A 16,299-nucleotide genomic window follows, 5' to 3' on the forward strand; every position below is an offset into this window, starting at 1 on the left:
TCAGTGGCTCCCAGTCGCCTGTAGCTACAATTTGTGTCCTTTTTTTCCCTAGTATGCCATGTGTAATCGATGATGAATGCTATTCATCTTAGCAGCCCCATTCACATCCACTGCTCTGCCCAGAGCTGTTTGCAAATTTAGAAATGCCAGCTGTAACTCTGCCCCGTTTCTCTCCAACTCAGGAAGGCGTATCAAAGCGCACGTGAGTGAGAATGCCATTCTCATGTGCCCTAACATATTTCAAAAGTAAATTATTCCCAGACTCTGTGCTTTACTGCTACTAGTAAAGTCCGTGCAGCATGCCTCAAAATTAATCATGGTATAGAGTCAGACAGCTCAGAACTACCTTCATTCATTTTTAAATCCATACTCCTTCATGTGGTACACAATACATTTTCCAGTCTAAACTAGATCTCGGGGTCTGATAAGCCTGCTTCCCCCTACCTTTCCCCTTCCTAACATACACAAGTGTCCTTTCCCTATTACTTCATCTTGAGGCACATTTCCTCTCTTTTGATCTTTCTGACCTAAGTATTCTCTGCCCACTTCTATACTCAGTGAACCCCCACTTACCCTTAAGTGCAAACACACATGTTTCTTCCTCTGGGAAACCTCCCAGGCCTGACCTTAACCTTGCCCTCTTCCAGGCAAGCCTCTCCTGTGTTCCCGCCCTACTTTGTGTCACAAGTGTTTGGTTTCTGCCTTTTCTCATTTTATCCTGTCAGTTCCTCAAGGCCAAAAACAATGTTTGCTCTTTGTGTTCCCAGAATCTAGCATCATGCCTCACACAGACAGTACACTTAGGGAACATTTGCCCAAGACACTTCAGCAAAGGTTGTGAGCAGAGCTGCTCTAGCATCCTATTGTCTTTGCAGTTTTGTTCATTTTTATTCAAGAGAATAATTAAATGTGCGAAAGTAAAAGCATTTTGAGCGGAAAAGGACTATTTCTTTTTGTCTAGTTGAGAGAATTATTTTAAGGTGTTTCTTCTCACAGCAGCATCCTCTGAAAGTTTTCAGAAGCTAGCTGAACAAACCCCGTGCTTCCCTTCTGTCCTCATCTTTAATGCCTATCTTTGAGATTTTACTGCGCATTGCCACGTCCTCCAGAGGGTGAGGAGGATAAATGAGACTTGAATTGCTTATTTTCTACTTCTCAGCATCTCTATTGAAGCATTTGAGAGAGAAAGAAATATTAACACCAATAGAACCGATTTCATAGTATCTTCATAACTTTGTATCCTCAGCTAGTGGAGCTACTCCATACATCATACCTCTTTCCTTGTGAGCATCTTTAGAAAAGGGATTAACACAAAAGAGCCCAGGTATATTCTATAAATGTATTCTGATCAGAAATGAGAATGATTTGGGAGTCATTTAGTCACAGAGTTTCTGTAATTTTTACTTTCTTTTATGTTAGGAAACAGCAAAATATAAACAGCAGAAGAGAGCGTCTCTCCATTCCTGTTCAGTGTTATAAGAACACGGAAATTAGGAAAAATGAGATTGCTATCTTTCTTATATAGTCCTTCATACAAAGGATAATTAGTGACAGTTTATTGTAGTGTCTAATGTATGTTGAATATCCACAATTTACACAGGAGTTAACTGAGGGACAGACAGACAGACCTACTGGCTATGCTTGGTATTTATTGACAACATTTAAAAGCTTTGTATTAAAACAATGCCGTACATGTTGCCATATTGTCCAAAGATAGTAATTTAAAATAAGCATCTTGTTAAGAAGAAGGTAGTCTCAGATTTGCTCTTTAATGACTTCAGGGTAAGCTGGTTTTATAGGCATCCTATCAGCAGGAACAGAAAACATGTAATTCCCAAAGAAGTTCACAGCTGCTTACTTTATGTCATGGCTCAGGAAGCTACTTGGCATGTGCATGTGGTATATTATATGTAGAGCACGGCTGCATTGATTTATTTTGTCTTCATATCTAGTGACATTACTGCATGAGTGTCTTATAACCAATGTGAATCTTCATGAGATTATACTCAATAATCGTTTTCTTGTTTATACTAAATATATGGATTTATCTTTTAGATTTCCATGTAGAAGAGGCACTGGATTGGCCTGGAGTATACTTACTACCAGGCCAGGTTTCTGGGGTGGCTCTGGACCCTAAGAATAACCTGGTGATTTTCCACAGAGGTGACCACGTCTGGGATGGAAAGTAAGTACTATTTTTCCTTCAAGGAGTCAATAAAAAGAGCATGCATCGCTTTTCATTAAACCAAAAGTAGTAGTGAGAGAACGATCAAGGTGCCTTTTGAACTTGATTTTGGTGAGCAAAATGTTATTTGTTCTTTTAATGTATGATGGTGACAAGTAGCAGAGAGGAAGTCTTGTGCATTTTACAACAAAATCGTTTTACCAACTAGTATAGGAAAAGAAGGCAATAACAATCTGTGATTCTGCCTGCTCACCATTTTGCTGCCTCCTCCTTCAGGCTACCCTCACATTCATAAGGAGAATAATATTAAAGGCAGCTAAGGAATTGGCTGAGGGATTTCCAGACTTCAAAGGAAGTGTATCATGATAAATGATCAACTAAGAAAGTTATTAGTTGACTATAATAAAGCGCTTTATCTCCATGTGCTGGGTGCAGACTAGTCTAGGCCATTCTTCTCCACTTCAGACTGCTCCAGGGTGGTGATAGCTACTAGCCTTCTGGGGACTGTGCTTGGAGCAGTTGGGCCACCACATGTGGAGAGCTAGTCAGTACCTTGGCCTTCACATTGTCATATAGATGAGTTTTATTACTCAAATGTGCTTTTTCCATGAGCGCCAGAGACTTCATCACACTAGGACCACCCGATACCCCTGCTGTTCCCTCTGAATTTCTCTTTCCAACCTTTCATTCTATAATCCTCTACTTTCTTATAGGGATTTTTGGTAAAAATGTCTAACATTTATTGAGTGTTGACTGTGGGCCTGTCACTCTTCTAAATGTTCACATAAATTATCTCACAACAGTTAGGTACTGTTTATTGAAAATGATTTTCAAATTATTTTCATCATCACATTTTTCTTTTTCTTTTTCTTTTTTATTTTTATTTATTATTTTTTTAGTTAAGTATAATTGGTATACACTCTTATATGGGTTTTGTTGGTTCTGGTGTACAGTATAGTGCTTCAACATTTGTATGCCTTACAATGTGACCACCCCACTAATTCTAGTAATCATCCGTCACTGCGTAAACTTATCACAATATTATAGACTCTATTCCCCTTCAACTTTTCACCCATTCTCCCACCCCACCCCTTTCTTGTAACCATCATTCACACTTTACAGATGAAGAAACCGAGAGAAGGTAAGTATTTTTCCCCAAGTCCCAGTTTCAAGTGGGAAAGCCAGACTTCTTTTTCCTTTCCATCTGACTGCAGAGCTGGCCTGCTCACCCACTTTGAGATACTGCCTTTTATAGGGTTGTAAATGCATTTACATAATTGTATTTTTAAAAGCTTGCTACAGCATTTAGCAGTTTACTTTAATTATCCAGAATAATGAATACCCATTTATTCATTTGTTTTATCACAAATTTACATATGAAGTAAATTTTAAAATATCAATTAAGTATAATCCATCTTCTCCTTTCAAGTATATAGCTATAGGGTTGGAAAAATTGAAGATATGTATATATAGATGTAGATATAGATATACAGATGTATTTTTCAATTGTTTTTTTCCTCCATTTTCAGAGTTGCTCATTAAATTTATGCTAAACCTGCTCTGTATGTGTATACATCACATGTACATGTATGTAGTTTTCTTTACGTAGTTGAAGGTGGAATTCAGTCAGCATTTCAAAATAGATTGGTAGCTTTGTTACTGTTTAATTGTCCTTTCCAGTTGTCATGCTTGAAAATGGAATCAGAGACAATGATCACGTCAGAGTTCAAAGCAAACAATCGAACTCAGTATTCCTATTCATACATCTCTGTTACATGGTCTTGGTCATTATTGAACATCTAATGGTATTTTAACAAGTGCTTTTAAAAGCAAACTGTTACTATTCATTGTAACATATCCTTCATTTTAATGAATATTGCTATATTTTCTGCATGGATTTCTAGCCACATTTTACCAGACAAGAAAATTGCAGCATCATTTTCTCCCATTGATCCTGTTTCAGCTGGCTAAAGCTAAATTGGACAAAGTCCAATTTCCCATTTTAATGTGATATTCATTTCAAGTAAACAGCAGAGGCTGGAATAGTTTAATAGAAAAGGGATCAGTAAAAGGCAGCTCATGGTATGAGATGACACAAGACTATGAGACAAGAGCCACGTAAGAACATTTTCTGTGACTTATATGGCAGGCTTAACTGAAAAACTGCTTTTTCCTGGCATCTAGCTTTCATCTAGATAACCAGTTCATGTGTAAATAGATTCCACTTTCATTGCCAAGCCCCAGCGAGTTTACCCTGATAAATGGCACCAACCAAAGGGTTGTTAAAAATGCAAGACTTCTTCAGAGCAGCTGTACTGATTTAACTCATTAAATCTGTTTCTTCTTTCTTCTTCTTTATCTTTGAAATGTAAAAATATTTGTTATTTCTCTTCCTTCCTGCCTCTGCTGTGTTGCCAGTTGGCCCCCAGCACCCTTTGCAATCCGTGGTTGTGAGGCAAGTCTCTTTTTAGCAACTGTCTGCCTTATTATTCTTGAGAATTAGAAGTGGATAGCTCTGTTAGTTATTCTTTAGGAAAATAGATTTGGATTTGTGGGCTCTGTTCTTTGAACAGCCATGTGTGACCATCCTATCTACATACATAAGTCACATTATATAAAATAAACGGAGTACATAGATTTTTTTCTCCCTCATTAGGAATCCAAGGATTGTACAAAGCAAAAGCACCTTCCTATAAAATTTATGATGTGCTGGTAAGAGACAATGGAAATTAGAGAGTGTGTGGAAATTGCATTCTTGTTGCTACCGCTCCTTGGATAGAGTAGTGAGAAATCTGGATTCGTTTTTCTTGGAATCTTTTTCATCCTGATATTTCTCGTGTTCACAAAATTATGGGTTCTATAAGGCCAAGGGTTGCTCTAAATCAGAAGCACTCTATATCACCTAATTTTTAGGTGATTATTCTTTAAGTATCAGATGGTACTTGGGGTTAATAATAATCTCTAATTATACTTAGTACCCAAAGCTCTTTTGATATCATCACATCAACTGTTGTTATAAGTACTATTACTCTTCATTCTTACCAGATAGCTCTGATCAGCCCTTACTCTTTTATGTAACCATGCTCAATAAGCATGGCAATCAAAATGATGATGATGATGATGATGATGATGATTAAAAAAGAAACCCACTTAACCTCCCAAAAGATGATTGTCACTCCCTTTCTCAATTTGATTTCCATTTTCCTCCCTCTCTGTCCCTTACTTCAATTTGGCTACTTTAAGAAGGTTCTTCTAGCTGAAATGGGAAATGCCTATTACCAGCAGGGTGTAATGAAACTTTAAAGAGCCTCTTGTCTGCCCGAGTGTTAGGGCAGCATGGCAGCTAGAGCTCTTTAAAGTTTAAATGCCTCCCAGCAGGAGCTGGGTAGCTCCTGGCTCAGTAACAGCTATTCCTGGGTCTCTGTCTTAAAATACCACCACTGTCAAAGGCTGGCTTTTTGGCTTTTCTTTTTTGATGTATCTCAGCAATGGTTGAGGTTCTGCTATGATCCTCACTTCACATACCCACTTCACTAAACCATGGGTTTTACCCCCAATTTTTAGCCATTAAAAGTTGTTTCCTTTATATCTTTTATCATTTCTTCACATGGAGTGGAAAGGCATCTTAGAACTCATATCACTTGGGATTCTTACCTTTCCAATAAGAGAGAAAACACAATACACTAGCTTAGGAAAAGAGGACATTTCTTAGTTTGTATAAATGAAAACTTCAAGAGTGTGGTAGCCCAAACAGCATCACCAGCATCGATTGTTTTTTTAACACATTTCCTCCTGGTTGCCACCATTCTCAGGCCCTGATTCATCTCCCTCTCCCCTTTACAGCTTCAGAATCCATCATCATACTAGTCTCACAGAAGAGATAGTCTAGGTCCCTGATAAATCAACAGCAGTTTTTGTCTTCTAGCATTCTTCCGTCTGACTGAGGTCATGTCTCCTCCGTCCCTGAATTAGTCATTGTGGGCATAGCAATGAAATCCACTCTGGCTTAGCCTAAGTTTTTTCATTCTACCCCTGGAATGTGGGAGTAGCACTGATATCATCAGAAGCAAATGGGCTGAGAGTGAAGCTCAGAAGTTTGGGACCATTAAAAATTGAGGGTTCATTAGCTCAAAATAGAGCATTACTCATTGGGTACCCAGAACAGCAAGTGTCCACCAGAGCTCATCTCCAACTTCCCACCTAATGCCAACATTTCTTCATAAAATCTTCCACAGTTATCTAGTGCTTCAATTCTTTCAGTACCACGAAATTCCCTAGATGAAATATACTTCCCCAATACGGGACTCATCTAGATGTTATGAAGTTCTTCATTATGTTAATCTCAAATCTGAGTCCTATAATTCCAGCTTCATGACAACGTAATGCGGAATGAATTGATTCTCATTTGTCCATGTCAATTATTTGTTCATTTGAAGAAAGTCTTATCTTCTTCAGTCTAAATATTCCCCAGGCCCTCAAACAATCTTCATGCTGACATGATACTGTCACCTGAAGATTCTCTGGTTTCTCTGCCCTTTAAAGTATTTAGTTGAGAAGTGGCCACCATACCTCAATGTATTATCTGGTCAGCAGTGCGGTTACTTACTTTGATATGTATTCTAGGTATGTCATAGTAGAAAAGGGTTTTATTCACGTTTCTTCAGCAATCATATCACCTTGTTGCCTTGTGTTGAATTTGCAGTCTACTAAGATCTCCAACTATATTTCATAAAATTGGGCTGAAGTTTTTACCAGAAATTTATACTCATGCAGTGGTTTTTTTTTTTTTAGATTTTTATTGGGGAACTAGGGGGATGGGAACAGTGCTGGGGAATTGGGGGAAGGGGAACAGACAAGTTGCTGTCGTTTTGTTCTTCAGTCTAGTTGTGGAGGATGTTGCTTCACTGGCCCAAATTGGCACCATCATTGCGCTCTTCCCAGGCGAGGCACATCAGTCGCCGGCTTCTGGACAGCCGTTCACGCTGGCTGCTGGCTACATACGGTAGCCCATGGCAACCCACTGCAGCAGGGGCTGCAGCCTACGCCGCAGCCGGCGACTCATGGCGGCCCAGCTCCAGGTTGAGCTGTTGTTCAGCATCTTAGCTGTAGAGGGCAGTGTCACTGGCCCTCATATGTGGGATCCGAACCGGGGCCCTCTGGCATCCCAAGCGAGTTCTTAACCATCGCGCCACTCGGCCGGCCCTCATGCAGTGTTTTTAAAATATTGAATTTGAGAATTTATTCCAGTGACATTTCACTTCATTAGATTTAGCATTGCTTCCATTTACAGACACCATTTTCTTCTTAATCAACCAAAGCATGAGCTCTGCCTCCCAGCCTTTTATTAAGTCTTCATGAGCATGCCTTTTGTATTTTCATAAATGTTCTTTATAAAATTTGAATAGTTGAATGGTTGGTGAAGGAAGTGTTGTTCTTAGAGATGTGGTCTGCTGGGAACCGTCTCCTGCTTGTTCCCCAAATGGCTCACAAATCCTCTCTTCATCAATGCTTTATGGAATTTTGCCACGATCTGTTGTTTCAGAAATCTATTGGCTTCCTAATTTTCAGAAAAATCAGTTCAAGATTTGCCTGACTGGTTTTCTGGAGTCTCACTTAAAATATCTGCTTGAGGTTCTTCTTCTATATATGCAAATCCTTTCATGCCTTAAGAATGACTTGGGCCTGAAAACAGAATTCGTAGTGACTTAGTGGTACCTTAGTACCTTTGTATCTGAGAGAAAATTATAGGAATTCTATAAAAACAATGTTTCTATTTTCTACCTTTCCCTCTCATACTGCCATTTCCCATTTTACTCGAGCCACTTCCAGTTTTATGCCACTTTCTCTAGTTCTTCTTGGTTATGTGAGCATTCTACCACCCCTTCTACATATACTCATTAAATCTTATAACTGGCGGGGAGTTTCTCCAGTCCACGGAGGTCAGTCCTAGTAAGAGAAAACCACATTTTTTTTTTTAAACAGGAAACCTGGGTTTGAATCTTGGTTACCATTTCCTAGCTTTGAGACCTGCATCAAGACATTTGAGCTCCCTAACTCGCAGTTCTCTAGTCCAAACCATGAGGGCTTTAATAAGTTCCCCATTCTGTCGAGTAACAAAAAGCACTGTGTTAAGTGACTCGTCCCTAAGTGGCTTTGCTGACCAAGCAGCCCAGTGCCATGATACCTAGTTCTTTGTTCTTTTCATCCCTGTTTGTGATGTCTCTGGTGCTAGGTCCATCAGGGCACTAAAGAGTCACACAGGTGTCTTTGTCTGCCCGCCTCTTTTCCTCCTTGCAGGGATTTGTTTTTGCCATGTGCATATATTCAGAATTAAGTGTTTTTAACATAGTATTAAATTATATTCCATTTAAAGCCTCTGGCCTTTGTATGGTATGTCTTTGCTTCCCTAACGTTGAGGGTACATTTCCACTTATTTTCTCACTTGAAAATCACTGGTTATTTCTTCAGCTTCTTAATTTATATAATTATAACATTATATTTTATTTCTCTTTTCAGTTACTATTAGGTCTTTTGCATTCCCTTAATTTTGATTGATGGCAATGAAGTTTATTTTCTCCTTATTCTAGTTCTTTCTTTGTTTGACTATAGCAAAGCATTTCTTCTTGGCCTTATCTAAACTGTTTGATTAGCTGCTAATGTGCAAAATCATTAATGGGGGATTCAAACTGCTAAACTAAAGAACTGATGAATTCTGGCCCATAGGCCACAGTTCAGTCTTTTCGGCTGAGTGCTTTTTCAGAGAAGCAAGCAAAAATCAGCAGTGCTCCTGGCACTGTGTGAAATGTGCAGGGTATTATTATATCCTGTAAAAAGTTAAATGTGGTTGAAATAAAGACCTCTCTGCAGCATATAATGTGGGGTAGCTGCTTTAGAACACTAAATATGCAGTTTGCTATGGCAACAGTGTACCCAGCTCTATAATCTGACACCCATTTGTGAACTATTCAAGGGTTACCTTTCTTTGAATTACAAGATAGTTTATAAACTACTTTATTTGGTAGGGGTGTGTGTGTGAGTGTGTGTGTGTGTGTGTGTGTGTGTGACAGAGAGATTGATTTTGACTTTTCCTTTTAAGAAACAGCATCAATTTATTTTATTACTTGCCATGCATAACTAAAAGGGGCCAACTGTTAGTTGCTTGAAGCTCCAGCCATCTCAAATGAAAGAGTAGGACTGGCCAACCAATCAGTTGAGTGATTGAATGTCCCTTTATGCTACCAGTTTAAACAGCTGTCTGTTAAAGGGTAACTATCACAAAAGGTTTTCAGTGTAACCATCAGGCCTCTTGTGGTTAATTCCTGTAAAGCTATAATTTTCCTAAGTATTCTAGAATTTTATTTTTTGTTACTTATGTTACTAACATAAATTGATGTCTTTAAATGATGCTAAGATAAGTAGCATTCAGTTTTGGTTTTTGTTATGTTTACTTTGTGTTATTTTCTTTCCCTCTGTTTTGAGGGATGGTTAAATTAACAGAGTCTCAGATCAGAAAATTCAAGAACTTGCCTAATCAGTGAGATCCTTAATGGATACAGGGGAATTGTGGTAATACTATGAATAATAACCATAAAGCTGCATACCATAGGAAAAGTGGCTTGTCTTAAGCATCGCATGAAATGCCCTCTGTAAACACTAATGGCATGAAGATCATTTGTGGTAGCAAAAAAAAAAACAAACCTGAAAAACAAACCAAACTATTTGTTGTTACATTGTAATAAGATACTGAGAAAGACATTTTCATAAGTTGAGAGATCTCATATTTTCTGTGTGTTTAGTTTTCTATGATACAAATCTGATTTATTTTCTCTGTAGCTTGTTTAGTTTCGGTACTTATTTTTCTGTTGGCTCCTTCATATGCTGTAATACTTCACAGTTTACTATAACAATAGCAAAAAGTGGATAATAAAATAGAAACAGTCACTAACTAATATGATCCTCATATTAGTTATTTTTACTATTTATTACCACCACTAGAAAGTTGACATTTGTAGATTGTAAGTGTAGATGCCCACACACAAATTGCATTTGTGACAGCAAAGCATCAACTACTTGATACATTTTTTCCTACATTTGTGGGCCATACACAACAGTAACATTGATAAAGGATGTTTTTTACTTACCTACTTATCAGCTACAACATTTTCATTTGATCTGACTGGAATAAGGACTGTGGGTCTGGGTTATTTATGTTTCTTCCTTAACATAGCTTGTTTTCTTGGAAGCCAAGTCCAACATTTCAAGTCCTTGACCCTGAGCTTTCATGGTGGCTGCCAGTGAATAATTTAAGAAAGAGTTTAGGTTTTGAAATATTTCAGTGCCTGGAGAAATAAGCTGGAGCTATAAAAACATGCTTTATGTTATAAAAGTTCACTGTGTGTTCCTGAGAGTGGGTGGGAGGCTCTCCTTTCTACTGTCTCCCCGTCGATAAGTTGTAGAAATGTAATTTCCTAAAAGTGTAGGACCAGACATTTAGGACTGATGGCGAATATTTAAGTGAATGACAAGGCAGACCAAAGTGGCAATTATCTTCTAGAACTACTGTAACAGATTTCTTGGGGAAATCATGAACAAGTAAATATGTCAGGCTTCCTGTATGGTTTGTCATTTTGCAAATAAGAGGCAATGTGAAATTAGGTATGCTGAAGTCTAATATGCCCCTGTTTTATCAGGATATACAATTGGACTATTATTAGATGTGAACGAATGGTGGGTCAGGACACTGTCTACATATGAAATAGATACTGCTGTGTGGGTTTCACTATACATAATAGCATATGTAAATATTATTATTTCAGTTTTAGGTTGACAAAGCTGAATCAATATTTCGTGCACAATTGAATGCATCATTAATAAGAACTACCTCAGGGACTTATTGTTATCTTTCAGGAAATACATAACCAAAGGCTGTAACAGTCAAGAAGCTCAAATAATTTTCTGATGTATATGTTTAATGGCAAGAAAATATATTTTGAAATTTTTGTTCTCCTACTGGGACTCTACATAAGTTCCATAAAAATATCAGCCAGCTAATCAATAGGTATATGACAGATCTGAGCAGTCTGTTGCCTTTCCAAATTGCAGATGTATCTCCATAAATGTTTAATGTTATTCAGATTCTTTAGCTGATATCGTTGAACAAAATATTAATTTTTTTTACAGCCTTGTCTGATTCTATAAAGGAAATTTTATTTTACAGATATATTCATTGATCATCTATTGACTTTCATCTGGCAAAATATACATATATTTTTATACACACACACACACACATACGCACACATGCGCACGCACACACACCTTAACTATGTACTGATTCAGTTCTTCGGTTTTGAAAATATAGGTTGGTCTCTTAGTAATTCGCATAGTTATTCACCTTTCTGTTACATAAGCTTATATGAGAAGAGTTTTTCTTTGTCAGTTATCCCAAATAATTTCCCAAACAGGAATTGTGATAAAGTACAATGTCTTTGATAATTGTCAATTTAAGGAAAGATGTTACTAACAATTCAGATAAAAATATAAGTGGAAATATATATTTTATAGAGGTATATAAATGTATGTTCATAATATAATTTAATAACCTGGATGGTTCAGAGTTAAAAAGCAGAAATTGTGACACTCATTTTAGTTTTCGTATTAATTATTACATAGTTATTCTTTTGGTACTTATAGAAAAACTGTTGTATGGAAAACATTTTATGTCTCTAAGTATACTTTTCTTTCAAGAGTCAATTATAGTTTATATTTTTGAAAAATTTTGGACAGTCTGTTCTCTATCCTTCTAATATGATTTGCGTGTTGTACCTATGGCAAGTACAAAAGCAAACATGGTTTTGATCTTCCTGCTTTCATTTTCATTTTCCTTATCTTTACAGAGAAAGTTAAAATAAGTTATGCTTTCTTTTGTAGTTTGAAAAAAAAAAACCACTGAATGAAAATAGCTTGAGGACCTTTTTAAAAAATTGATTAGTTAAGAGTTCTAGGTAGGGTTTCTGCAACTCTCCTGTGAGTGTGAATCACCTGGGGATCTTGTGCGACTGCAGATTAGATACAGATTCCGCTGGACCTGAAACTTTGCATCTCCAGGCACTTCCCAGGCTGCCGCTCCACAAGCACTCTGAGCAGCAGAGTTCTGCAGGCTAATGATGTTATGTCATGCAAGACACTGAACCGTCAGGGACAAAGAGTCAAGTCAAATACACTACATCTGAGCTCTTCTCTTGATTCTGTATTTAGAATCCCAAGTAAATGGCCTGCATTTCTCATGTTCGTTGACTTGTTTATTTTTCATTCTAATGCATTTTTTTTCCCTTTTAGCTCTTTTGACAGCAAGTTTGTTTACCAGCAAAGAGGACTTGGGCCAATTGAGGAAGACACTATTCTTGTCATAGATCCAAATAATGCTACAATACTGCAGTCCAGTGGGAAAAGCCTGTGAGTTAAATGACGTATGTTGTTATGAAGGCTCGAACTACATAGAGTATTGAGTATAAAATGTATCATCGGGTCTACTCTTGGAAAGGGTGTGTTGTTCAGCAGTAGTGAGAAAGCATAGCTTAGGAAAGCAGGAGACTAATTGGGCCCTCCTATCTTTCATTTTCTAAATAGATGGTTCTAAACTGTGACTAAATATTAGAATCACCTGGAAGCTTCAAAAAAATTAGATTCAGATTTAGTCTGTGATGAGGCCCAGGCATCCAAATAGGACTTTTAAAGCTCACTCTGTTATTCTCATAGGTAGTCAAGCTTGAGAGAGCCATGGATACACATAGCTAATGAAGTGAGTAGTGGTCAGCTAGATCTGAAGATTAAAGAAAATTCTTCAGCAGAAAAGTTGTAAAACCAAACTCATCAAGTAATCACTGCTAAGAAAAAAGCCTTCTCCCCATCTCAAAATGAAGACTGAACAAATGTCATTTTTTAGCTTTCCTTAGCATGCATAGGTAATTTGGCTTTGAAAGCCACTGATTATTTGATCTTATTCCTAGATGGCGCTTGGCAGCCAAAAAGAAAGTTGGCTGACATTCATGGTCATTGAAAGAAAGGGGCACCTGTTTACAAAATGTCCTCAACCGTTTGAACCTGGCAGCTTCAGGGACTGCATTCCATCTGCTTAGGCACAGGGAAAGCCAGCTTCTTAGAAAGGCAGCGAGCCATCCGCTTCCAATGCAGCTGCTTATGGAGATGATAATAATTAGATTTTTTATAGGATTCTAAGATGGTGAGTCAGGGGCCAAATTCTAATACCGGCTCCACCACTCAGTGTGTTTGAACCTGTGTCTTCAGTGCTCTCCCACTAATCATAAGCATTCTCATTCCAGAAAGAAATTAAAGAGGAAGGCAGAGCAACTGCTGTTAAATCAAGGTGACCAACAGTGGGGAGTCTGTGTCAAAAGCAAATCCTAGCCTTCCCATTGGGTCACCAAAACAGAGATCTAGTTCAGTTAATTAGTCAAGATCAGGGTGTCACAGTCTTGGCTCGTGAAAAAAATAAAAGAAATCTGTCGTGCCAGCATCATGCTAAGGCTAGAAGCTGACAAACATAGCTTGCCGATTGTCAGATGTTCTTTGATCACAACTCTCTTAAGATATTGTCCATGTGTTTCTTGATTTTGTCCAGGGTCATTAAGCCTTTGAGCCTCTGTCTGCAATCGTTTATAATTCTCTTCCGCAGATCACCCCAATAGATTCGTTAAATAGATTAACCTTCTCTAATGATTATCCAGCACACCACTTCCCCCTTTGCTTAGATAAGCATAGCCCCTGTCTGCTGAAAGGTCCTTTCTTTGGGTATAACTGTCTTTCGTTGGCTTTCTTAAAGCATTTGAGTCATATATTTGATATTTTGAGTTAATACAGAATTATATTACCTAGCAGTACATGTAAACAATTCAAGCTATGGAAATCCATTTGGATTGCTCTAAACAAACTTGTTGATACATATTTCTAAGGTGTTAATATTTATGATCTCAGAACTTATTTTTATTTATTTATTTTTTTTTTAAAGATTTTTATTGGGAAATTGGGGGATGGGAACAGCTCTGGGGAATTGGGGGAAGGGGAACAGACATGTTGCTATGGTTTTGTTCTTCAGTCTAGTTGTGGAGGACGTTGCTTCACTGGCCCAAGCTGGCACCATCATTGCGCTCTTCCCTGGCGAGGCAGATCAGTCGCCAGCTTCTGGACGGCCGCTCACTGCGGCTGCTGGCCGCTCATGCTGGCTGCTGGCTACACACGGTAGCCCATGGCAACCCACTGCAGCAGGGGTTGCAGCCTACACCATCACCGGTGACTCATGGTAGCCCAGCTCCAGGTTGAGCTGTTGTTCATCATCTTAGCTGTGGAGGGCAGTGTCACTGGCCCTCATATGTGGGATCCGAACTGGGGTTCTCTGGCGTCCCAAGCCAGCTCTTAACCAATGCACCACTCGGCCGGCCCATTAGAACTTATTTTTAAATTGATGGCATTTGTGTTTAATATACCATACTTTATAATACATATTTGTAATTTATATGTAGTCTACATTTATAGGTTTTTAAATGATTAAATACAGATTAGGATTTGACACAAGGAGGACTCTATTACAACAGGTATTTTCATTTAACAGTTCATTTTGGTCTTTTCTATAGTAATGCAGGTATATAAATTTATCAATTTATATTGCCATTACAGGTTAATTAGCAAAAAAAAAAAAAAGTCTTCTCATGTATGCTTGAGGAATCAATGTATATTGAAAACAATTATTTTTATTTTGCAGGTTTTACTTGCCACATGGCTTGAGTGTAGATAAAGATGGAAATTTCTGGGTCACAGACGTGGCTCTGCATCAGGTAATCTTCCATTTGGCAGTTATTCAAATAGAAGTTAATGAAGTTATACTTTCCAAATGCTCGGGCATTAATCTGGGTGTTTTTTCTGTGACCCCAATAGGTTTATACCAAGAAAAAAGAACAGCCACATCTGAAATTTTTATCTTAGAAATTAGTGCTAGGAAAAGCTAATATGTAAATAATCATGTCACCTTTCTTTGTTCAACTGGCAGGAATGTAGGGCCAACCTCCTCCTTGGCTTTGCACATTTGCTTTTCTTTCCTCTGTCCCCAGGTCTTAGTTTTATTTCATCACTTGTGTTTTATGTTTTCTTTCCTCAGCTACCTTAATCTTCAACACATTGAGACCCTACATACATATTTATGTAAAAACATCAAATTTTTATCCTTTTTAAAAGAAGTTATATTTCAATCACAAAATAGTCATAAAGTCTTTCCCTCAAAAAATAAACTTACGTTTGATGCCTGTTTTATGAGTAGATGGCAAAGAACTAGGGACACTAGAAAAAAAAAGAAGCTGGAACTCAAGAGGTAGCTACAAGGATCTTCAAACATAATCTTAGTAAATACTTATTGCTCAGGTCTTCTCTGGAGAGCATTGTACTGTTAGCTAAGGAAAGGTGACAAGGAAGGACAGGTGTGGGTGGAACAGGACATCCAGTTAGCCTCCATTCACCACTAATTACCTGGATGACCTTGAGCAGATCACTTCATCTCTGTAGCCCTCATTAATCAAATGAAGGAACCAGACCAGACGATTTCTAGAGTCCCTTCCAGTTCTAAAATGTATCTTCTTTTAAGTAAGCCTCTAGGAGCTTACACTTTAATTTTCTATGCAAGTGCTCTCAGCCATATATAGGTGTGTGTCAATAATAATCATGCAAAGTGGGTAAGGCTTTTGTTCCTTTTTAAAAAGGTGTTCAAACTGGATCCCAACAGTAAAAAAGGCCCTCTGTTAATCCTGGGAAGGAGCATGCAACCAGGCAGTGACCAGAATCACTTCTGTCAACCCACCGATGTGGCTGTGGACCCAGACACTGGAAACATCTTTGTATCAGATGGCTACTGCAACAGTAGGATTATGCAGTTTTCACCAAGTGGAAATTTCATCACACAGTGGGGAGAAGGTAGTCCGTAAGACTCTTGATCTCTAAGTGTAATTTTTAGCCAATATCACTAGGAATAGGAGATTAGCTGCCCTTCACATCCTTTAAGATGTAATTGGGGAAAACAGGTTCTCTATATGCATCCAGTTGGGTTGTGC

The 16,299-nt window shown here is 38.0% G+C and overlaps 1 protein-coding gene across 1 annotated transcript in view; it reads left to right on the top strand.

The window, feature by feature from the left end:
- Positions 1-16,299, top strand: part of PAM (peptidylglycine alpha-amidating monooxygenase) — a 289,670-nt gene that overhangs the window by 247,829 nt on the left and 25,542 nt on the right. Inside the window, exons 17-20 of the mRNA XM_019664013.1 lie at positions 2,056-2,185; positions 12,524-12,640; positions 14,964-15,036; positions 15,952-16,162. Of these exons, the coding sequence (XP_019519558.1) occupies positions 2,056-2,185; positions 12,524-12,640; positions 14,964-15,036; positions 15,952-16,162 (531 nt within the window). The remainder of the gene's footprint in view (positions 1-2,055; positions 2,186-12,523; positions 12,641-14,963; positions 15,037-15,951; positions 16,163-16,299) is intronic.

Source organism: Hipposideros armiger, unplaced genomic scaffold (assembly GCF_001890085.2).
Source record: "Hipposideros armiger isolate ML-2016 unplaced genomic scaffold, ASM189008v1 scaffold_414, whole genome shotgun sequence".
NCBI lineage: Eukaryota > Metazoa > Chordata > Mammalia > Chiroptera > Hipposideridae > Hipposideros > Hipposideros armiger.